At 33.4% G+C, this 24,597-nt stretch overlaps 1 protein-coding gene across 2 annotated transcripts in view; it reads right to left on the bottom strand.

Annotated features, from left to right (window-relative positions):
• The window catches only part of LOC150100481 (arginine and glutamate-rich protein 1-like), a 179,940-nt gene that overhangs the window by 69,683 nt on the left and 85,660 nt on the right, over window positions 1-24,597 (bottom strand). For both annotated transcript variants that reach the window (XM_090402832.1, XM_090402833.1), the window contains one exon: window positions 3,448-3,673. In XM_090402832.1, coding sequence (XP_090258958.1) covers window positions 3,448-3,673 — 226 coding nt within the window. The remainder of the gene's footprint in view (window positions 1-3,447; window positions 3,674-24,597) is intronic.

Genomic DNA, 24,597 nt, shown 5'->3' with positions numbered 1-24,597 from the left:
AAAAAAACACATGTAGTAAGTAAAAATTCATCTATTCCTAAATAAAAATGACTCCTCTATGTATTATAAGAAGTGAACTGCATCCATCGATCTCCAACATAATACTATATACAAGATATCTATTATTGATAAGACAGAAGAGCTGCTGACAAAAAGAAAAAAAAAATTATGTAGGATTTGAAAAAGAGTGTATGATTCTGATGATTTCTTTATGTACATATTACTATTTAAAAAGTGTATGCTGATCATCAGTGAATAAAAGAAAATTCTTAGAAATGCAAAATATAAATAAAACACAGAAATAAACACACAATAATAAGCACAACAAATTTTACAAAATGATCTGCTGCTCCATCAACCCACACATTGCTATCATGCCTAGATGAATCACCCGATCACTGGTTAGTCCCTCCCTATGGTTATTTACTGAGCTACCAAATGTATACAGCCACTGTTTATTATTGGTTAGTTATTTATATTTTCCAAAGAAATCAATACGTTTTTTCTTTTTCTTTTTAATTATGCCATTATTATGTCTGGAGTTTATATGATCAAGTTATTCGCGCACTCAGCAACTTATAGGACACACATAAAATAACACCAATGATTATTAATAATTCATTTCAGTAATGAAAATATTTCTATTCATACCTGTTCTTTCTCTACCTTATATATCCCATTGAGGATAATCTCTGGAGCTTTAAGATCTACTCCTGGCTACTGGCTCCCAACTCTCAGTAATATATCCCCTCCCTCACTTCGCAGGACTCAAGTCTTAAGCAAACTATGGACAAAAATAATTGGAAACAGTTCCTTGCCTATCCACCAAGACATTTCCTTCCATACTTCACAAAGACTGAAATCCAGGCACCCTGCCTGGAGGAGTGCAATACAAACAAATGACCAGAACTTCGACCTATGCGAGTCATGGGGAGAGTACTGGTTTCAACATACCTCCAATCTTCAAACACCCATTTCAAATCTGACATCTCGTCTGGAGGGCTTCAATCTCCCCTGACATGTATGGACCACTTTAAATCGGATCAGAACAGGACATGGGAGATGTAAGCATCTCCTACATAAATGGAACTGGTCCGATACTCCAAACTGTGAATGCGGAAGAGGGATCTAGACTATCAATCACATTGTGCTTGAGTGCCCTATCTACTCATTCTCGGGTTCTAAAGAGGACTTTTTTAAACTGACCCCAGAATCCCTGGAGTGGATCTGGGATTTAAGGATTAAGCTCTGACTCCTGATTCTTAATTTTGATGTTTAATCATTTCAGCCTAGTGTACCCCTTTTAATATGATTTTTACAATTGTTTATATGCTGTTTTATGGAATTTGTATATATTATTCTGAGACCTGTACATCACACGCTAAATAAATAAATAATATATCCCATTCTCACATGACACATTAATGATGGTTCATATATTTACACCATTTAGTAATTTAAAGATATCACCCAAATATAGCATTCTCCTTAATTGTTTTCTAATATATCTTAAAACAAATACAGTAGTTCCTCTCACGTAGATTTGGTTACAATCAACGAAACATCTCAACAGATGGCACATCCACTGACATTCAAGGTAGAAATTGACACAGAGTGCAGGAGTTTTCATTTGCCCTGCAAGATGGCTAGGGTGGTGGCAGGAGAATCCCAATCACCCTGATATGAACATGTTAAAAAAATAACTAAATAAAATTAAAAAAGTCCTAGGTTCAAGACTGCTTGAGGAAAGATTCTTTTCTCATTTTTTTAAATGGCAGAATAATTTGAAATGATCCCCCCGCTATTTTATTTTTTTCTGCTGTAAATGGACCAAATATTCAGATAAATTCAAAATAATTGAGTAGTTATTTATTTTTATTGGAAAAATTATTTGAAATGACAATAATTCCTCTTTGGCTTAATGGAATTTAATGAAATTTGGTATTTAGGATCACTCTCAAAATCTTTCATTTCTGATTAAAATTTCACCAACAATTTTAATGAAAAAAATCAGATAAAAATCATTCCTGTAGTTCATACGTCAAAAATGGCTCCAAGTTTGAATGATTATGATAAAGAATGGTGTTACTATACAAGAATGCTATTATCAAATGCACATACAAAGATGTGTTCTGCAATGACATTCCAAGATTATGTCACTGCATGATCACCATTTTAATTTTTATCACTCACTGCTGCATGTGGCTTCTAGATTACCTCATGACACTTATTCATAGCTCTAAGAGAGAGGTGATCAAGCAAACATGGCTAAACATTAAACACATTTCAATACATTCATTAAAAAAAGACTAACATCAATACTCATGTTGGCAATTATACACTGTTTATAGTTTTATTACAGTATCCTATGCATTTTGTCCCACCACCAGGCACTTTTTCATGAGGACAAAGATTATACAAACATGAATTCATTATATTACATCATGCAAATGAAACCTTTCCTAATGAAAAGAAATAGTGACCATTATCCAAATTAAACTCAGGTGTGAAAGATTAATAAGCCAGAATATTACAAGAATAATAAAGTATCGCAAAAGCGAAGAAAGATTCTAAAAGTTATTGGCTATGTATCTAATTACTTTTACTTTCATATACATTTAAAATGCATAAAAGGAAAATAAATAGAAAAAATTAATGTTCTACAATTTTTACTATAATGTTGAAATAGTTAATACTATAACTCAATTAAAGCTTACCTGAAAGTTAAACTTAAGATTACTTTTAATTTAATGGCTTGGCATTTTTTAAAATAAAGTATGAGCCAAAAAATATTACAAGATAAAATATATAATAATAAACAAACTAGTATAGTTTGTTTATTATTTTTTTCTTCCAATTTTCTCCAATTCTTCCAATTACCAGACCACTGAATGTTATGCAGAAGCAAAACCAAATTAAATTTTGAACACCTTAAATGTAAGAAAATATTTGAGAATAATTTGTAGAGAATAGGTATATGTGTTTCTTACTTATAAAAATGAAATACTTATTTCATTCTGTTAATATTTAATATCTATATATATTCTGCAACTCATCAATGAACCGTTCAACCTCTTCTCCCTCCCTCCCCCCCACCCTCTCAGCCACACTCAAGCAATATATAGAAAATTTGGAACTACAATTAATTAATTATGCTAAGTCAGAGTTCTCACTCAAACTACTGAAAAAAAAAAAAAAAAAAAGAAAAAAAAAAAACACCTTAACACGAATTTCATACAAGAATATTTAAGTCTTACTACGAAAGAAAACCCTGAAACAAGAATAAACTAACTCCTCTTATTTTTAAGTGCCTTGTTGACTTTATTTTGAAAAAAGCAAAGCACTGTAAATTGGACTGTGTATATGAGAAAATATTCAACTGCCACTACCCAGGTCTACATAATAAACATAGCATTTTTGTGTGTGGATCCTGAAGTTCATCATTACCTCTTTTTTTCGCTGCTCTTCCAATTCCAATTGTCGCCGCCTCTCCATTTCTTCTAACATCTGTTGTTCCATTATTTTCTTTGCTTCTTCCACTCTTCTCAAAACCTCCTTTTCTATATCATCTTTACGCTTTTCTAGTTCCTCCTGTACTCTTTTGGCAACAATCTCCTCAACTCGTTTTGATGTTTCTTCTTCAATCAGCTTGGCTTCCAATTCTTTTTGGCGTCTATAAGATTATATAATAAATGTTTATAGATACAGCTATTCCAAATATTTAAAAGACAATTATAATAAACTTTAAAAATATATTTTTGAAATGCAATGGATTATCACTCTATTTGAATGTGTGTGGTTAGTGGCTTTGCGCTTCGCAACCATATGCCTGGGGAAGGAGTGTCCTAGGTTCGATTCCCGTCGCCGACGTGAGGAGCTTAAGGATCTTCCTCAGGCCAAGTTAGCCGATCTTGGGTGTGAACAGCAGGGTTTTCCCCCCCAGTTTATATGAGATTTTTCATACCGCAAGTAGGCAAACCGGCCCCGTGAACACATGGATCTACAGCCATAAATACTTAACCCCCCATGAGGGGACTCAACTCGCTCCAATAGGGACGGAACTCCATACGAATAAAAAACTCTATTTAAATAAGATAATTAAACATGGAATAAACTATGTAATCTCATATTCAGCACAATGAAAAAAACTAAGAAATTTAACCTTCAATCATAACAAAATGTTAAAACAAGATATAAAAAACAACAGAAGACATCAGATAGCTGCTTAAATTAATATAGCCTCAAATTAAATGGTAACACAATTTTTCAATCAGTTAATATATTCATTCAAAAATTGTTTTGACTATCTAGCAGGGTTTTTCTCTTGGAAACTCGGGTTTTTCATCTCGCATACAGACAAATCGGCCCTTTAGAACACATGCAATTTACAGACAAAAGATGCTTGTTGTGGTGGTGGTAGATGGCGCTGATGCAGTTGATTGGTAGTGGAGGTTCGGTAGGGTGGAGACGGAAAGTTATACACTAGGTGTCCTCCCACGATGAGTCTTCGGACTCCTTGGAGGTGTCACGAATAATAATAATATCTAGTTCATCACAAGGGGGACCAATTTGGAGGCACTGTTTCAATGCAACTATTCATTAACTTTTATGAGAATTATATTTTCTATGCAAAAGATGCATATCATTATTATCACTCTATATAAAGTAGTTTAGTATGTTTGATTAACATAATGTAATATTGTGCTTCCATATTTCCGAGGTAATTAATAAATAGGTTAGTTTCTAATGTACATTTACATTTCTACAGTAAGCAGTACATTATGCTATTAAGAACAGAGCAGTTGACATGAATGTAGCTGTGGTAAGAAATGCTAGTCGCTATCCCAAAACTTCTGCATTTGATTCTATACATTTCAGAATGCATGGAATTGCATGTAAAATGAATATTTTATGTGCTATGATGCAAAATGTTAGCTATTATAACTTATCAAAAAATGATGGCTAAAAGAGTAAATATGTGAAAAAAAAAAGAAAAAAAAAAAGAAAAGAATATAGCTGAAAAGTACAGTACAGGTATCCTTTGCTTAATGTGGGATTTGACTAACACAGCGAAATTAATTGCGACACTCCCTTTATATACCCGGCAAGAGTTTTAATTAACGCGCCTTTAAATTTACTACACAAAAATATTCAAGCCTCGAGGAGTGTTTCATGGCAGAGAGAAATAGTTGAACCTTATTGCAAGAGAAATAACTTAGCTTTCAAAGCTCTTTTGCTTTTAGATAATGCACCTGGTCATCCAAATTATCTTAATGATCTGCGTGAGAATGTGAAAGTTTTATTTTTTCCACCAAATACGACATCATTGCTACAACCAATGGACATGGGCATCACTGCAACTTTCAAAGCCTATTTTCTTAAAAAGACATTCTTAAAGGCAGTAGAAACAACAATGGGAAAAATTGTGATTACGCTCCAAGAATTTTGGAAAAATTTTAACATTAAACACACAGTTTAAAACATTCATGATTCGTGGGAGCAAGTGTCATCTAGCTGCATGAGAGCTGTTTGGAAAAACCTTTTGCCAGAATGCACTAATGACTTAGGTGGTTTTCGAAATCCTGTGAACAATGTGGTTGAAGAAATCGTTGCAATTGGTGAAGACCTTGGTTTTGATGGTGTTGAAGCAGAAGATGTTAAAAGAATTATTGGATTCGAATTCAAAAAATTTCAGTGACGATCTTGAAATTGAACAACAATGCACATATGGAACGTGAAGATGAAGTTCCAAAGGAGATAACAATCAAAGAACTGGATGGACTATTTCGCAGTCTAGAATAGCTTAAGCAGTAAGTAATGGATATGGACCCAGATATTAATCGAAGAATGCTTGTTTGCCGAGGTCCAGTCATTTTGCTTGTTATCGTAGCATTTATTCTAATAAGAAAATAAAGAAAACTGTTTAAATGACTCTAACTTTTTTTGATAAAAAATTGCAGTAACTAATGTAGGTACAAGCATTTATTAACCTCCCAAACGGCTAGGACTTCTATAGACGTCCAGCTAAATCTGGATATGATTCAGCCCACCTGTTTAAAGAACCAGGATAAGAAGTGCAATTTGACCGTCCTGTCCATTAGAAGGTGTGATAAACCCTACGCTGAAGAGAACGGTTAATCGGATTATCTCTTGTTCGTAGCTACCTCTCAGTTGCCTATAACAAGAAACGCACATCCTTGTTCTATGCTGGGTCACTGGATTTTAGTTATATAGGAGAGACTAAAAATAGAGAAATTATTTATATTTTTGTTTTCTCTTTTTATTGTACAATACAATTTTAATTTCTGGACAAAATAAATTTCATTTTTAATTTTTTGCGCTAATTTTTTTCTAATCGCTTTTTAGACAAAACATTTTGCTTTGTTCTCGAAGAAATTAATTCACGATAATTATTTGAAATATTCTTTCAAAAAAAGAAAAAAAAACCGGCTGCTGATGTTCCAGATTATATTATTTTTATTTTTGTACAAAACCATCGAAATCGAATAATACTTCACAGATTTCCTTTAGGACACGGTGGAGCAACTTTGCTTTATAGAGAATAACATGAAATTCCTTAATCATATCACTAAATTTTTTCTTTATATTATATAGTAATCTACTGTTCTTTGTACTTTCACTTTCTTGGTTTCCCTGTATAATCGGTCGTTATAGAATGAAATAAACAGTTATTATTTAAATTGATATGTATATATTTTCTGCTAGTTTATATATTTTTCGCCAATCTTAATATAAGTGATACTTTTGCATATATTCTCTAATACAAAATATGTATACGTGCATGCATCAAATGTGAAATTTCATATTTTCACAATAGAAATAAACTTTATTTCGACTTTGATAGCATCACCCCCTCCCTCCCGTTGCAACATTACCAGACACCCGAAAGCTTTTATGAAACATAGGTAGAGTTTTTATTTCATTCGTGATTTTTCCATAATAATTGTTCCACATAACATTTATTTTTTTCGACACAGAAACTAAATTTTGATTATTATAAATTTGCAAATTATAAATAAGAAAATATACATATTATTTCCTTATTATAAATCTGGAAGATATGTGATGTTGGCTAATTATTATTAGTATTTTTATTCAGGCCTCCAAGGAGTCAAAAGACTCATCGTGGGAGGTCCTTCCTAAGAACATAAAGTCTGTCAAGACTCATCGAGGGGAGGTCCCACCCCCCAAGAAACACAAAGTCTTTCATACCACTCCTTAAACTCATTGACCATTCTCGCTCCCACCACTCCATCAGGCAATGCATTCCACGGCTCAACCACCCTCCACACAAAGAAACCACTCCTTACTCTCTTGCTCACAGTTTCCTTTCGTAACTTCCAGGGATGGCCTCTTGTCATCACTCCTTCCCGCTGTTCAACCAAGCGAAAGAACTCCCCAGTGCCAACCCTGTAACCACCTCTCAACAGTTTAAAAGTCTCAATCATATCACCTCTCCTTCTTCTATCCACCAAACTCTGCAGTCCACATTCTCTCAGCCGATCCTCATAACTATCCTTGTACAGTCCTGAAACCATCTTTGTCATCCGTCTTTGTATCCTTTCCACAGTTAATTTATCCCCTTCAAATCCTGGGGACCAAATCTGAGAACAATAGTCCAAGTGTGGTCTGATCAGAGACTTATACAACGGAATGATAACCCTCTTATCTCTGCAGGTCAGTGTCCTTCTCATAATAGCAGCAATCCTCTGTGTTACCTTCACCACCTTTGCAATATGTCCCCTAAACTTCAGGTTTCTATCAATCATCAACCCCAGATCTCTTGTCTCCCCTACTTCCTCCAGTATAACTCCTCCCATAGAGAATGCAGCATCCCATCGATGTTTCCCAAACCTCAAGACCTTACATTTTGCTGCATTAAACTGACACCCCCATTCATTTGCCCATCTATCAAGCTTATTTAAATCCTCTTGCAGGGCTACCACATCTGCACTATTACTAATAATCCTTCCCAGCTTCGCATCATCTGCAAACAACTGAATATCCCCCTGCAATCCACTGGCTATGTCATTGATATAAAGGTTAAACAATATAGGTCCTAGTACTGAGCCCTGTGGGACCCCACTTGTAACCCTCTGCCTCCTGGAAACTGCTCCACCATACACAACTCTCTGATACCTATCAGACAGCCAATCCTGAATCCAGTTGACCAATCTGACATCCAGACCCATGTGCTGCAACTTAAATATCAGCTTATCGCGTGGCACCCTGTCAAATGCCTTCGCCAAGTCTAAGAAAATTGCAGTATATGCCTTTCCCTCATCTAATGTTCTTGTAACTTTATTATAAAAGGCTAGCATATTGCTAAAACAAGAGCGTCCTTTCACAAATCCATGTTGATTCTCACAGATAACATTACCCTCATCTGCCCAATGCTGTATACGGTCCCTCACTACTTTCTCCAAGATCTTAACAACTACTGATGACACACAGACTGGCCTATAATTAGACACTTCCAGTCTGTTACCACCCTTATGCAATGGCACTATCTTACCTTCCTTCCATTCCCTGGGCACCTTTGCCAAAGCCAGACTTTCATTGAAAAGCCACGTTAAAGGCACTGTCAATTCCCTAGCACATTCTCTCAAAACTCGTGGTGAAATACCATTCAGTCCCACAGCTTTACTGACATCCAGAGTACTCAGTATCTGAAACACACTCTCCTCCTGTACCTCCAGACCTCGAACCAGTCCTATCCCTCTAGCATTAAAACTGACTCCTCTAGGATGAAATACTCCAATAAAGTGTTCATTGAACAATTCCACTATGTCCTCTGCAGAAAAAAACTTGTACCTGCCAGGGATGGGGAAACTAATAGGGGAAATTAATATTTAAAAACACTGTCATCCTACAAATGCAATATCAAAGTATGCTTCGAATGTCTGCTAATCAATCAGAAAGATGGACAAACAGAACAAGGAATTTCTGCCTGTAAAATATTCAGTTATTGCATGAGGTACTTTAGTGTGCTGCTTTCTGGCATGTTCTTTTGATCTAGTTCCCAGTGTGTGTGTGGGGGGGGGGGGGGGGGGAATTAGTAATCTCCATTAGTCTACAACTTGTTACTGGGCAGAAAGGAATATTAGAAAGTATACCGAATATAAAATTCATATGTGAGATGGCAAGCAAGAGCAGCAGCAGCAGCAGCAATACCAGTAATTTTTTTCAAGATAATCATCAAATAATTTAGAATTTTTCGATAATAAAAGTGAAACTGATTACTATAAATAAAGAAATCATTTTTGGCATAAATACTTCATCAGCCTGTAAAAGAAATGTCAGTTTTACTGTGTCAGGATATCTGAACAACAGAAAACGAAACAAGACATTCTTGCTTGAGGCAATTTAGTGCAACTTCTCAGAAACTTTCTGTCTTGTGTTTCTCAAAAGAGTAATCTATGACTTTTAGCTTTTCCTCTAGGTAAGAGGATTATTGTCCAGCATTTCTAAGACGTATTTCAGAAATAGCAATCTGCAGAAATATAAGTAGTAATATTTAGATTTTTTTTAAAAAAAAAGAAACAGAAATAACACAATTGAAATTTCTTTGTGTGGTATACAGTTTTACATGTTGAAAATACAGCATAGTATTTCTAAATCTTAGAATAATTTCAGCAGACTGCTGATTTCAGATTCAAAGAAAGAGTACAGAATCAGAAGCTTCGATATACAACAATATTATTGTTTTATTTCTTTTGTCAAAACTGTAAACTGAAATAAGAGATTTTGAATACTGTCTGAAAGCTTTCAAAGCTGTAGAAATTTAAAGTAGTTATGCAACTCAGTTCCAGGATGAGTGGGGGGGGGTTGCAGTAAAAAAAAACAAAAAATGAGCATATATTGTTAATCATTCCATACAGGATATCCTTCCTATTATATTTTCAACATATCTATAGTGGTTAAGCACTGGATATTATAGTAATGTGCATCCTACAAAAAAAAAAAAAAAAAAAAAAAAAAAAAAAAAAAACCTCTGTTGCAATTTTCAGCAAAAGAAGAAGGCGAAGAGTCTCTGATAAAATACCATTAGGTATAAATTTTTGTTACTAAAAAAAGACACAATATCAGAAACCGAGTAATGCAGTTTATAATCATTTGTTGTTCATAAAAAAAAAACAATCATTCCTGAAATTGAAATGTGACAATCCATATAAAGTTATTTTGCAAAGAAAGAAAGCAAAATGTCATATTTATTTCACTAAATGTTATTTAAAAATATAAATATTTGACAAAATATTTTAAACGTAAACAGACATTTGAAAATTCGCGAAAAAGAATCTATATTGTCAGTAAAGTGGAGCAAATTAACTATTACTAAAGTATATTCATTGCAAAAGCTGATCTATGATCATTTCAGGATTGATTATTTATTTTGGCAGATGTCAAACTTCTATTTTTGGAAAGAGACACAATAAATAAATTGTTTAGCAAAATAAAAAAAAAAAAAAAAAACGATCAAATATCCAAGTACAGTGAAGAAAATTCGAAGTAACAGAGTACATGTAAAGACAAGTGACACAAAAGTTGCTCGACCACAGTTAATCTGCTAATGGCTCTCAAATCGCCGTTAAGGATTAACAACGGAGGAGGGTAAATACTTGATAAAAGATAGAATGCCGATGAAGTTTTGATCCATGAAAAAGTCTGGGGTGGTCTTGCTATTTCATCCACCTTGGCTGGTAGGAGGGTTAAACATTTACTTTGCATTCATTTTTTATCTTTCCTAATAGAGTACCATATAAAAGGAATTATTAATACAGTAATCGATCATAGACAAATTGTAATTTTACCATTGATTATTATATTTGATTAAGGTGATTTTGATATAAGCAGTAACATTGAGGGATTAATTAATCACATTAATCAAGGGATACCTGTATTTCATTTTGCTATTACACAAAATTGGATAAAAACTAATAGCAATGGGTTCTAGATTTTGTATTTTGAAAACCTTATTTCATGAATTGCCTCACTGCAGAACAAAAGTTATACACATATAGAGTTCATCACATTTGTTAAGGCATATGAGGCAAGTTGCTTAAGGGTCAGAGCTAGATAACTGGGAATAAATAACCTGAGAACCAAATGGGGCTTTTGATCTAATATCCAATCCTTATCTTCCAATGGTGTTCTCTAAGTATCCCAAATCTATCTGGAGTAGTGTTCTCACATTTAGGAAGGTACATAGGAGAATTCCCTGGGAGCACTGGATGCTGATTCTGCACTGTGTATTTTCTGTAAATATTTTCATGGACACCACTATTCTTACACTCTCCTCTAAAAATGTAAAAACATAACTGTTGACCATTATCCATACAGATCTCAACATTGTCACTTCTTGTCCTCTTCTTTCATTCCATCTACCTCTGGTATTTGGAACAGTCTTCCTCATATCATTTTTCCAAAGACCTATGACCCAGTAATTCAATAAACATCAAGAGATTCTTATTTTTTCCCTAATCACTTGTCTACATGCAATTTTGCTTTAATATAAATATGTAAGTTGACATACTTAGAAAAATTAAAGGCAGTAACTTACTTATATGAAATGAAAATATTAGCTGTAAAATTTTTGCCTATACATCATAGGCATCCTCAATACATTGATAATACAACACACATTTTTATACAAATTCCTGATTATATTGTAATTTTTTTTTTAAATAATTGGGAATTTTTATGGCCATCTGTTGTTCTATTAACACTATAAGAGGTTTTTGAAAATGATTATTTATTTGTAATTTTATATTGTGTTTCATTATAAATGTATTGAGGATGCCTATGATACACATAGGCATCAATTTATTAGCTGTAAAATGAAAATTTTACAGCTAATAAATTTATTTCACATAAGTTTAAGTTTCTGTCTTTAATTTTTCCACCTGTTTTGTTTTGTGATTGATTTCATGTGTGCTGTGTGCAGTGGTGTGTGTGTGGAGTTGTTAAATTAAAAAAAATCTCCCTGGATACTGAATGAAGGAGGACAGGCTGGCAATCTGGAACTAGGCTGACTAAATTGTATTCTGTGTGCCAGAGGTAATTCTAAGATGCAGTTGTGGCCTGTTGCCACAACTGTGCCTTAGATGTCAGCCTTGGATACATGGATCTGATGTCTTATTCCAGTGGTGGCGAACCTTTTTATGCCAAAAGTTTACAAATCGAGTTGCTGACATGCCAAAAATTTACAAATCAAGTTGCTGACGTGCCGGCACGCCAGCAACTAATTAATACAACACTAATTAATTAATTAACATTAATTAATACAAAATTAATTGCAGAATTTTATTAAGACAAGTTTAAAAATTAATATAGAATTTCATAATAATGAACACATAATTTGACATACACATTGTCATATACAAATCAATATTAACATATTATCAATATATCAATTTATTAATGAGATTTTTGCTGTTGTACATTAGATGCCAAATGGTTTATATCAGGTTCATATTTTGTCCCTTTTGGTAATACACATGCAGAACTAGATTCATCAGTCATTCTATTTCTTAAACTGTCTTTTATAAAATTCATTTAAAAAAATAATGACTCACAAGCATATATATATATATGAGAAAATTGATAATATAGCCATCGCTAGTTTTTTTAAACAACAAAAGGTTTCAGGAATGGCATTCCAAGTTCTCAATATTTCCTCTTCTGCATTCTTTTTAATTGCCCCCAATAATCGATCATTTTCCATTATTTCCAAGTCATTTCTCAAATCGACAAACTTTTGTTTCCATATGGAACTAGATTGAAAATCGATTAGTTGCATTTCTATATCTTCCAAATTCAGCCACTCGAAAATCTCCAAATTGAGTTTATCTGTTGATGTTGTGTCCGGATGCAAAATAAATTTTGATGTCTCTGCAAATTGCCTGAACTGTGTAAATCTTGAAGAAAATTCATTGATTATCGACTAAATAACTGTAGAAAACTCTTTTGGCAATTTAACTTCATCTGTTTTTTCATGGGATTCTAGATCTGCAAAGACTTTTTTTGTATTTGGAAAATATCAGAAGGTATTGGAAATGACGTCACGATTAAAAATCGGTAATTTAGCTTCGAATGCTTTGATTAAATCAAACATGACAATAATTGTCTTGTTAACACCTTGCAGTTTAACATTTAATTCATTTAAACGTAAACACAAATCAGTAAAAAACATTAATTTCGAAAGCCATTCGACGTTCATTAATTGATTGTATTTTTCAATGATTTTCTCATTAAGTAAAAAAAAATCTGACTTCATCTAAACACTCAACAAATCTTTGAAGAACTTTCCCACGACTTAATCATCGGACATTGTTGTACATAAGTAAACCATTGTACACCGAGTTTACCTCACTTAATAATTCTATAAATTTTCGTTTATTTAAAGCGTGCCGATATAAAATTGACCAATTACAATGCTCATAATATCTTCCAGTGGCTTGAAACTAGCCTTTGTGCATAAAACCTGCTGATGTATAATACAATGAAAACCCAGAACTAAATGTCCAATATATTTGATAAATAAGTTGACGAACCCATTTTCCTCTCCAGTCATACTGCGATCACCATCAGTAGTTACTGATACAATTTTGGAGGGTTCGATATCTCTTTCAGCAAGTGCATTTACAACTGCATTGCAAATATCTATTCCTTTTGTTGTTGCTGCTAATGATGTTAAACTTATCAATTCTTCTTTGATGTTATTCCCAACACAATAACAAATAAAAATTGCTAAACGAGCTGATCCAGTTATGTCAGTACTCTCATCAAGACAAAGAGAAATTAAACCAGAAGATTTTATATCTGTTTTTTTGCTGATGAGTTATATTTTTAGCCATTTCTATGATTCTATCTTTCACCATGTTTCTAGCCAAAGGCATATCTTTTATTCTTTGAATAATTTTTTCCTTGTTTTCAAAATCTTCAAAGAGAACTGGTGCGCATTTTAACCATGCTTCTTTTATATATTCCCCATCACTTGTTTCCCTTGTTTAGCAATTATATTTGAGGCAAAAAAACTAGCAGCAGTTATATTTGAACGACTCTTGATAAATTTCATTAGGGTTGTTGACTGGAAATTCCTATTTTTAATTGCCCGAGCAATAAATTCTTTCTGTTCGTCCTTGCTTTTCTCAAGGAGCGATTTATTGTTTTTCTCATAATGCTGTTTTACTGATAACGTTCTGCACACAACTCCCGGAACATAAAACGCATATTGCTTTATTGTTTTTATTAATCATGCTATACTCTTCAGTCCACCAGCTTTGGAACTCTCTACTGCTTGACTGTGATAATTTCCGTTTTTTATTTTCGCCAGCCATGTTCGATAGAACTGTAACAAAATAATTCACAACTTAAATCAAATGCATTTTTTATAGTTTCAAAAAAATCAACATTTTATTATATGCCTAAATTAAATTATCTTTATAATTCCCACTTGCCGCTGCATATTTCTGCTTACTGGCAGATGCGCGGTGCGAAATGCATAATGAACGCACATACGATTAGAAAAGGGAAAAGTCAGGGAATGCTAAGGATCAGTCGTTCTCAATTCTTTTTCTATAGACTGTATTTTTATTTATTCTTACTGTATTAGAGGGCTCAGTCCCAACAAACTTACTCGTAAATACCATTCCAATTTTTTTAAAGTTCATACACTAAACTAACATAAGTATTAATATTATATAAATTAAGTGGATATTAAATCCAATATTATTTGAAAGCCGACTACAGTAACTATAGAATTTTCGTGGGAAATTTGGCGAATGTATTCCCATAAGATGTCTGGTCAAATTTCACAAGAAACGTCTTTAGTTTCTGTAGTTGGCTTTGAAATAATGTTGGATTTAATATCCACTTAATTTATATAATTTTGTATCACCGATGTGAAGCCTTTTATTTTAGTAAATATAGTAAATAAAATAAATTGGCTATTTATTTTAGTAAATAAGTATTAATAATGGCATAATCATAAAGAGTATTAATACTCTTAATGTAACGGTGTAGCATGTCGACAAATATAAAAGTACGCATTTAAATTAGTTATCAATTCACAGAACTAATGCTAAGATATTGGAGTTTCCTCAGGCAAACATCATTAAATTAACTTCTGGTAAGTTTTATTGACATATCCCATTCTGATCACCAAAAATTTATAATATTATTCAGTATTAAAATTGATTTTAATGATGTTGGTTTGGAAAAAAAAAAAAAAAAACTAATGAGAGAAATATTTATGCATTGTAACTCACCATAGAAGTCAGCGGAGCAAGGGAAGCAGCAGAAGGGTGTCGATGTCGGCGAATGCTTACCGTCGAATATAACTTGTCCTCGCGTATGTGTAATAGTTTTTAAGGGTGGATTGTAAGCAGAGTAGATTTTCAGTCTACCAACCGAGCTGGTGAACACCTCCATGCCCGTGAGGGGGGGGGGGGGGTAACTACCTCCATAGTCGAAAGAGACCGGGTAAAGGTTCCTCACATCACTGATGGGAATCGAACCCAGTTCTTTCTGGCCAAAGGGCTTAAATCATTCCATTGGTTGACGGCGTTGCAAGTCCCCCTGAACGGGGCTGTGACCCAGAGTGGGTGCGATGCCCATAGCTGATACTGTCTCCGTCTGGTGTGATCTCCTTGGAGTCGGGTTGCTTGTGAGTGCAGCCCTAAGTGGGTGGTAAACTCCACCTAAGGCTAAATATAGCACACAGAAAACTATGATGGTACTACATGAAAAGTTTACATTACTTACTTAAACTGGCACCCCTGATTTCACTTCACGAAAAAAGACAGAAGGTTTTGCATATATGTTGTGTATATATATACACCTCCCACAAAAAACACGGCCTCCCCAACAGCCATTATATACTGTAGATGCAAGAAAAAAAAATAGTTTTATTGTATCCCTGAAGAGGCTTTAGCAGTCTATATTTCTCAACAAATAGTGCAATTAGAGACAGCTGGAATAAAAACAGCAATGAATCACATGTACCCCTCTCACAGAAACTATGCTGTATAGGCAAGCAAAACCATATGTTGCACTGGAAACACAGCATCTAACTAAAACGATTGTCCAATTTTTCAATTACATGAAATAAGTGTTTGTTTGATTGCATTTGAAATTCTCAATGTCATTATGACAGATCAGAGGCTAACTTCAAATAAAATTCTACCACGAATTGAAACATGCCATATAATGCTTTTGTGAGTTTCCTTCCAGCTCAAACGCAAACAAGGCAATAAAAACCAATCATGGGTTGAAACTTTGTGTGAGTTGAGCCCGCTGGTAATGAGAACGATAAACGACACCCCGTCATGAATGTCTTAAAACTAAGAAATATATAGTGAATGTTGTTATGACAGTTGCAAATGTTATGGAATTCGGTTGAAAAGAATTAGCATTTCAACTCAAAAATTGTCCATTTGTCTTTGGGTCTCGTGATCTTTTGTTAATACCGCACCAATCAAATTCATGTCTTCACAGCTGCTCCTCCTCTAAAACAAAATTTAACTTGTATGTATTGTAACAATTTAAAAAAAAAAAGGCTGAATAATTTATAAGCATATAAAAGGATATCACATGTAAATCATTGACGTGCCAGCAAATTTTTTGACAGCATGACATGCTGGTTGACAGCATGACATGGCCTCATGCTGTCAACACCACACCTGCACCCTCACATCACCTCAGTACAACTGCTAACAGGATTCATCAGACCACATGACTCTGGTCATCTCTGCACAGATCTACTAATGCCAGACAAGGTGTAATGCCCAACGATGAGCTGTCAAGAGTGATTAGGGCATCGGTTCCTGTAGCCTGTTTAAATGCAGGGTGAGCTGTAACGTATGCTCGTTCAAGCTGCTTGGACCTCTGACATTGAAACTGGATGTGATTTCTCCTGTGCCGTGACTCTGCAGCTAGTCTGTATGAGTCCGGACAGGCTAGATCAATTATGGTCACCAATGGCTTATGGTAGACCACCACTTGCTCGCTGGGTGCTGGTATGTCAGTTGATGGCATACAGACCCTTGATACAGTTGCCCTCGACAACTCTAAGGTTCTTACCAATTGGATGATACAATAACCCATCTCTCATCATCAAAGTCCTGCCAAGTACCTTAGAGGGGGGTGTACACGATATTATGATAGTACTATATGAAGAACTTACATTATTACTATCAACAATTTTCCTCCAAATCAATGTGTTATCTATCAAGACTCCAACATTATCAGATCTTATATTTCTGTATTCTAAGGCACTTTTTACTGCATCAATCCACCTATATCTTGGTCTTCCTCTGGGTCTTTTTCTCGCAAACCGGGCAGAGAACACTTGTTTTGCTTATCTTTCCTCTTCCATTCTGTTTAAGTGATCATACCACCTGAGATTAGATCTGCTAACACACACATTCCAAGATGCTAATGTCAAGTTCTTTCCTAATATCCTCATTTTGAATACGATAACTGACATTGATGCCATCTGTTCATATCCCCTAATCTTTCTCAGGGCTCTCATATCTATCATCTCTAGTCTTTGGTCAAGCATTTTGTTTCTAACCAAGCTCTCCGATCCATAAGTTAAAATTGGTTTGAACACAATCTTGTATACAGCTAATTTAATGTTCTGACTAATTTCTCTCTTATTCCATATAAATTTATTCAGTTGACTTCCTACCATACCGGTCTTGTTGATTCTATTATATATTTCCATATTTAATTTAACATCTTCCCTAAAAATTATGACTAAGTAGCTGAAATGTTTTACTTGTTCTATAGGTTCTACATTCACGATGCAGTTGATATTCTATTTTCATTGTTTTTGTCTTGTTATTGCTGATTTTCATACAATATCTATTACAACAGTTATTGAATTTAATAAGGGAATCTTGCAGACTTGTACCCCGGATTTATTTAAAGTATAAATCCTCTGCATAAAGTAAAGAGCTGTAAAGAGTTAACATCTCGATTTTGATATCAGATTTAATACCACTTTCATTCATAACATGATCCATATAGATAATAAATAACACAGGGGATAATGTACATCCTTGTCTGACACCAGATTTAACATTAAACCATCTTCCTGTACTTCTTTCAATTCTAACTTACAACTGTAGCATTTCGAATAGCTTTTTTCTTGGCAACTTGTCATATGCCTTTTCCAGTTATATTCCCATGATTTCTGAACTATTTGTCATAAAGTGAAAATTTGATCCTGATAACCCCTATTTGGCCTGAATTCAGTTTGTTCTTACTAAGCTTCCCTTCCACAATCTTTCTCAATCATATCTCAACATAAATCTTACCAAGAACACTAAGAACAGAAATACCTCTGTAATTCTCACATTCAGTTTTATTTCCCTTTTTATATATGGGTACTATGAGAGCTGTACTCCAATCACCTGAAATTTGTCCCTCTGGCCAGGCCTTCTGAACTATGCAGTGCAGCCACTGTAATATTTTTATACCTTGATACATGAGCATTTCTGGCCGAATATCATCTACTCCAGCTGTCTTTCCACATTTCAGATTTTTGATGATTTTTTCTACTTCAAGTATGGATATGTATTCCTGATTGCATGCCAGATGAAGGTTTTTTTTGTACCACTGTGCTGTTACTGATTGTTTCAATTAACAATTTTTCCAAGTCATTACTCCATACATCAAGGATATAATTTTCTCCAGTTTCATGTCACCTTTATCATCTCTAATTCCTTTTACAGCACTCTTTCCTCCATTTCTGGGCTTTTTCAACAACCTCCAGAATATCTTGCAACCTTCTTGATATTTATTTTCTATGTTCTTACCAAAATCCTTCCATGACTTTTTTCCCATAATGTAAAGCACATCTCACTAAAAGATGTATACTGCAATCCATTATGGGTGGGGTCACTACCCAGACTGGTTTCAACCTTTTTTGAGGTCTCCTCGGTGAGTAGCTAGACCCTAAATACCAAGGTTTAGTAATACAGAGCCTTATCAACTTTACCTATAGAAGTTGCTACAAGGTGTTTTTATTTTTAATAAGAATCTCTGGAGGAGATATAGATGTAATTAATTTTTTAACTTGGGGATGCTAAGAATAGTGATCAGAGCTTTATCCACCTTTACAATGAGTTGCCCTGGTGTTGTACCATCTTTAGACTTGAACTATGTTTCAGGCGCAAACTTAATTGTTTGCATACTTGGGATTAGGAGTTAAATAACCAAGCTTATAAAATTACTTGGTAACCCTAATAATGTTTATATATATATATATATATATATATATATTTTTTTTTTTTTAAAGAATTGAATGACTAAAACCGAGATTTAAGTAAAAAGGTTTTAATATTACAACACGACTAGTTTTGGCTTAACAGCCTTCATCGGGTGACATTATAAAAGAAAGAAAAAAGAAAAAACACTGAAACACTGAAGCTTAAATAAACTATAAACAACAGAGAGAGTCTCTATACATAATTGACATTAAAACGTTGTGATTGTATTTAAAGCTGTTCTTTCGTTTGTTGTATTGTTGGGAAAGCGTGTGCTAGTAGCATCTCGTGAACGCCAGTACATGATTACAGCTGAATGACTATCTGGGAGGTTGTAGCTCAAGTTATTATTTAGATGAACAGGATTGAGGATTGAAGATGATTTCCCTAGAGTCCACAATTTTTCTCTCTAGTTCATCATTGCAACGGAAGATGTTAGTAGATTTTTCCAAGCAGACTGTGTGACTTTGGCTTTCATCATTAGGATTAGCCGAGAAAATGATATGACATGACTTGATAATGATATGACTTTTATATATATATATATATATATATATATATATATATATATATATATATATAAACTATGTGATTATACATATAAATTTCAACGAATTGGCATGGAATAGTTTCCAATACAAGCTGAAAATTGCTTAAAGTCCTAAAGTATACTGGAAACTAAGTAGGCCGAATATGTGCCATCCAAATTCTTGAAATTTTTATGTTATCATTATTGTTGAGATTAGAGTGGTTAATCAGAATTTCACAGGCTTCTTTAAATTTTCTTTCATACCAGGTTTTTGTATGATGTAAAGAACAGGTACTTTTCCAATCGATTTGGTGTAGGGTGTTGAGAACATGATCTGAAAGTCCTGCTTCACCAAAATTGTTATATTTAATGTGTCTTTTGTGCTCTTTTTTATGTATAGGAATTGTACATCCAGTTTCAACAATATAAGGCAAGTTACAGGTGCAGTAGATGCAATAAACTCCAGGATGTGTCTTCCCTCAGGCAGTCTATCCTTCACGGTTTACCACAAACCGACACATACTGGCCAATATATACATGCTAACTCATATCACCACCCATTACAAAAATTTGGAGTTATTAACACCCTTAAAAACAGAGCTATAATAATTTGCTCTAATCAACAAGCTCTTAAACAAGAATTAAAGATTATTAGCAACACATTTATAAATAATGGCTATAACAAAAATACTATTAATAAAATTCTTCATAAAACTTCATCAAAACAGAATATAGATTACAGTAAACCATAGCCATTCCATATATTAAAGGGTTATCAGAAAAAAATCAATAGAATCCTACACCATTACAATCTTAATGCTACTTTTAAATCACCTATAAAATTAAAAAATATTCAACTCCTCTAAGGATCCTCTCCTCCCATTGGCACATCCTGGAGTTTATTGCATCTACTGCACCTGCAACTTACTTTATATTGGCGAAACTGGACATACAATCCCTATACGTAAAAAAGAACGCAAAAGACACATTAAATATAACAATTTTGGTGAAGCAGGACTTTCATATCACGCTCTCAACACCCTACACCAAATCGATTGGAAAAGTACTGCTCTTTATATCATACAAAAACCTGGTATGAAAGAAAATTTAAAGAAGTCTGTGAAATTCTGATTAACCACCCTAATCTCAACAATAATGGTGGCATAAAAATTCCAAGAATTTGGATGGCACATATTCAGCCTTAGTTTCCAGCATACTTTAGGACTTCAAGCAATTTTTAGCTTGTATTGGAAACTATTCCATACATAGAAAAAGTAGCGTTAGGTTTCGAAATCATTTTTTTTTTAAATTATATAAACAAGAATGACATATTCAACAAAAAATATTTTTATTTAATTCCAATAATTCATGTAAGTTAAGAAAACATATTAACTATGAAACTAAATACATGTATAAATTTATAAAAATACGAATTGTATGCAAACTTCATTGCCCGTAATGCATAAATGTTTTAGGCAAAATAAAATAAAGTGCATAATTTAATCGTCATCACTGTCTTCAAAAATAACATTTCATGGATGTTCTTTATTTACGAGTGGCCGGACTTCATCATCACTTGAAATCTCTTGGACATCCTTTGTATAATTCTCATTGCATACTTCAGCTGGTTTAGTTATCAAGAGGTCAGTAATAAGATCTTGCTTACCACTATGCTGCAATTTTTTATTAAGTTCTTAATATGGAGCTAAACAAATATCCAATTGTCTCGTAAATTTTGCAGAGCACTCCATTGAGAGATCATTATAAAATAACTTTCTTGCCAAGTTTCAATCCTTCTGCTAATTTCTTTAAACTGAATTCTTTAACAGATTCATCACAATCAAAATATTTGGCAGAACTTTCCTCGCCATTTGGTTCGACATCATCTATTGATTGTACAAATTCCTCCTAATTTAAATCTATTTCCCCATCAATTAATTCACTAATTTCGTTTTCAACCATATCGCAAAAGTCCTCTAAGTGGCCATTACTATAAAAATAAAATTTTTACATAAAAAAGCATTACATATTGTAACTCACCAGAAAATAAAGTGCTCAGCTTGAGATAAACACACTTATGATTTTTAATGCGCTTTCCTGGCAGAAAACGAAGACAATTTTCAACAATAACATTTTACACGGTAAACAATTAAAATGGGTGCTAAAGAGTATTTCTCCTAATATAAATTCGCTACTTATAACTACATGCGGGATATGGGCAGACGCAAATTTAACGAAGATAAAATTTGATTCTTAAGTCGCGCGGTGAAAAATATATGAAAAGATAAAGGGTTACTACAATTTGTAGACCATGTTTTTATCAAAACCGTGTTGAACAAGGATTACTACAATTTGTAGACCGCATTATATCGAAACCATGTTGTATAAGTACAGCGTTACACGAGGGCTACCTGTACTTATATATAAACATGTTGCTCTCGAGCCCAATTTAATTTTGTAACCTAATAGATAATAATAATAGGACTCTAGCTTTGATGTGGTAAAGGTTTTTTTTTTTTCTCACCAGAGGTCAGGCCAATAATTGTTGTAACGGTTGGTCAGCCATGTAGATTGTAATGCAGATTGATTCTTTGTATATATGTGTATGCTCCAGATGATGACCTTGATATGAAGGTCGAAACGTCAAGTGATTATTTTGGTTTATATTAAACTAAAGTTTTCTCTAATGGTAGTTGTCTCCATAATTTTTTATAATGTATTTGATATGCTTTCTTTGTTTCCTTCACTGCTTCTTTAACTTCCTGTGTCCACCATGGAGTTCTGATTTTTCTATCCTTGCAGACAACCTCACCACATGCCTCTCTGGCTGAATCGATTAATGTTTTCTTCAGGATTTGCCGCTGAACTTCCAAGGTTTGGTTCCTGCTCTCAAACTGTTTCATTTTTTCTTTAATTTTACTATCAATATTATTGAAAAAAAATTAAATGGTTTGAAAACAAGAAAAAAAACTCCAGAATATCAAAATCTCAGTGACTAATTTGGAGGCATTCAATGAAGTTTTTCCAGAAGGATATAAATATCAAAACATTACAATAGAGGATTCAGTAAGTTTAAAAATTCTTGGAGACAGCACATAATTTTTTTCCAAATTTATCAATCTGTCATTTGTTGTGTCTCTCCATATTATGACATTTACATGTTAATCTGCTAAGGTAGCATTACTTCATCAAATCACCGAAAATATCATTTCTCAGCAAATAAGCGAGCATAAGCCCTTAGAAAATATAGAAAAAAAAAAATGCAAAAATCATGAAAAGACTATGAGAAGAATCATCATAATCAATTCCTGTATACATCCAACCCTTAAGGTTTTGTATATATCCTCAGAAGGTATATAGGGTAAATACAATCAATTCTCATCACAGCAAACTCACAGGGACCATAGGAATAGTCTGTTATAGTGTAGCAGATTGCCATAATGAATTTCTTTGAGATTAGCATTGTGCTTATTAGGTTTGGGTCAGAAGAACTAAATCACTACAATGTCAAATCAAATAGTTACACTTACATTATTAATAGATTCCTATCAATAATTTTCTTCCAAATTTATCTATCTGTCATCTGTTGGGTCTCTCCAGTATTATGACATTTACATGTTAATCTTCTAAGGGAGTATTATTTTATCAAACCACTAAAAATATCATCTTCTGGGTCATATACCTGCATTTTTGGTATCAAACACAATTATGATCCTGAAATTGATGACAACTGTTTACACCTTAATTTTTCTCAGATCTCTCATATTGAGAAATAATTAGAAATAAACATTTTCATAAACTGTTTTATTTCTAACCCAGTTATCAAATCCAAAAGTTAAAACTGGTTTATACTGCTAGTTCAGTGTTTTGACAGATTTTTCTCTTATTTCACATAATTGGTTTTGAGGCTATATTGTGATTGGTTGGTGATTTTAGAGCGTGTGTAAAATTGGCGATTTTTATCTGTTTTATTGTGTTTTTCCCTTAGAAAATTAGTTTTATTGTATATTACAATAGAATATGGTTTTTTGTGTTTTAGTGTATTTAGTGTTTTTTAATATATTTTTTGTTTAGATATTGTAATAACAAATATAGTGTAAATTTGGCACAAAACACCATTTCTAATAAATCTCCCAAGGTTTGGTTTCTGTTTTCAAACTTTTTCATTTTTTCTTGAATAACTGTGTATTTTAGTCCACAGTTCACATTTGAAAGCTGCTCAGCTTTGATTCATTTTAAAACTTTCTTTCACACTTTTCAATATGAAATTCAATTTTATCCTGCTCAAGACTAAATGGTGATCACTTCTAATTTCAAATCTGCTGTATTGTGTTCTAAATCAGTGGGAAAACATCATTATCAACAATAAAATAGTCATGACACTTTTCTCATTTCTTGCATCTTCTCTCCATGTGAATTTATGCACATTTTTATACTTATTTATACTTAAAGTTATTAACTAACATCATGTTCCAACATGGTGTTAGTTAATAACCAGTCCATGTCCTGAGCAGAAATCCAGCAGACACTTACTATTATTATTAGCTTTGTGCTTTTCTCCCAATTTTCCCAAAACATTTCTGTATGCCTGGTAATCATTTCCAACTCTGTTGTTTAGATCTTCATCAAGAACTACCCCTCCCCTTGATATGACTCACAACCATGAAAGGTTGTATACTTATGGTATATTAATTCATTCTACTAATATAAAATTGTTGATAAGTATATTAGTATAGTTCATTCTACTAATATACTTATGGTATATTAGTAAAA

The sequence above is a fragment of the Typopeltis vanoorti genome, chromosome 13, assembly GCF_054136105.1.
Source record: "Typopeltis vanoorti isolate ZY-2024b chromosome 13, IOZ_Tvanoo_1.0, whole genome shotgun sequence".
NCBI classification, from domain to species: domain Eukaryota; kingdom Metazoa; phylum Arthropoda; class Arachnida; order Uropygi; family Thelyphonidae; genus Typopeltis; species Typopeltis vanoorti.
Note: the sequence above shows the minus strand (reverse complement) of the source record. Positions and strands in the feature narration are given on the sequence as shown.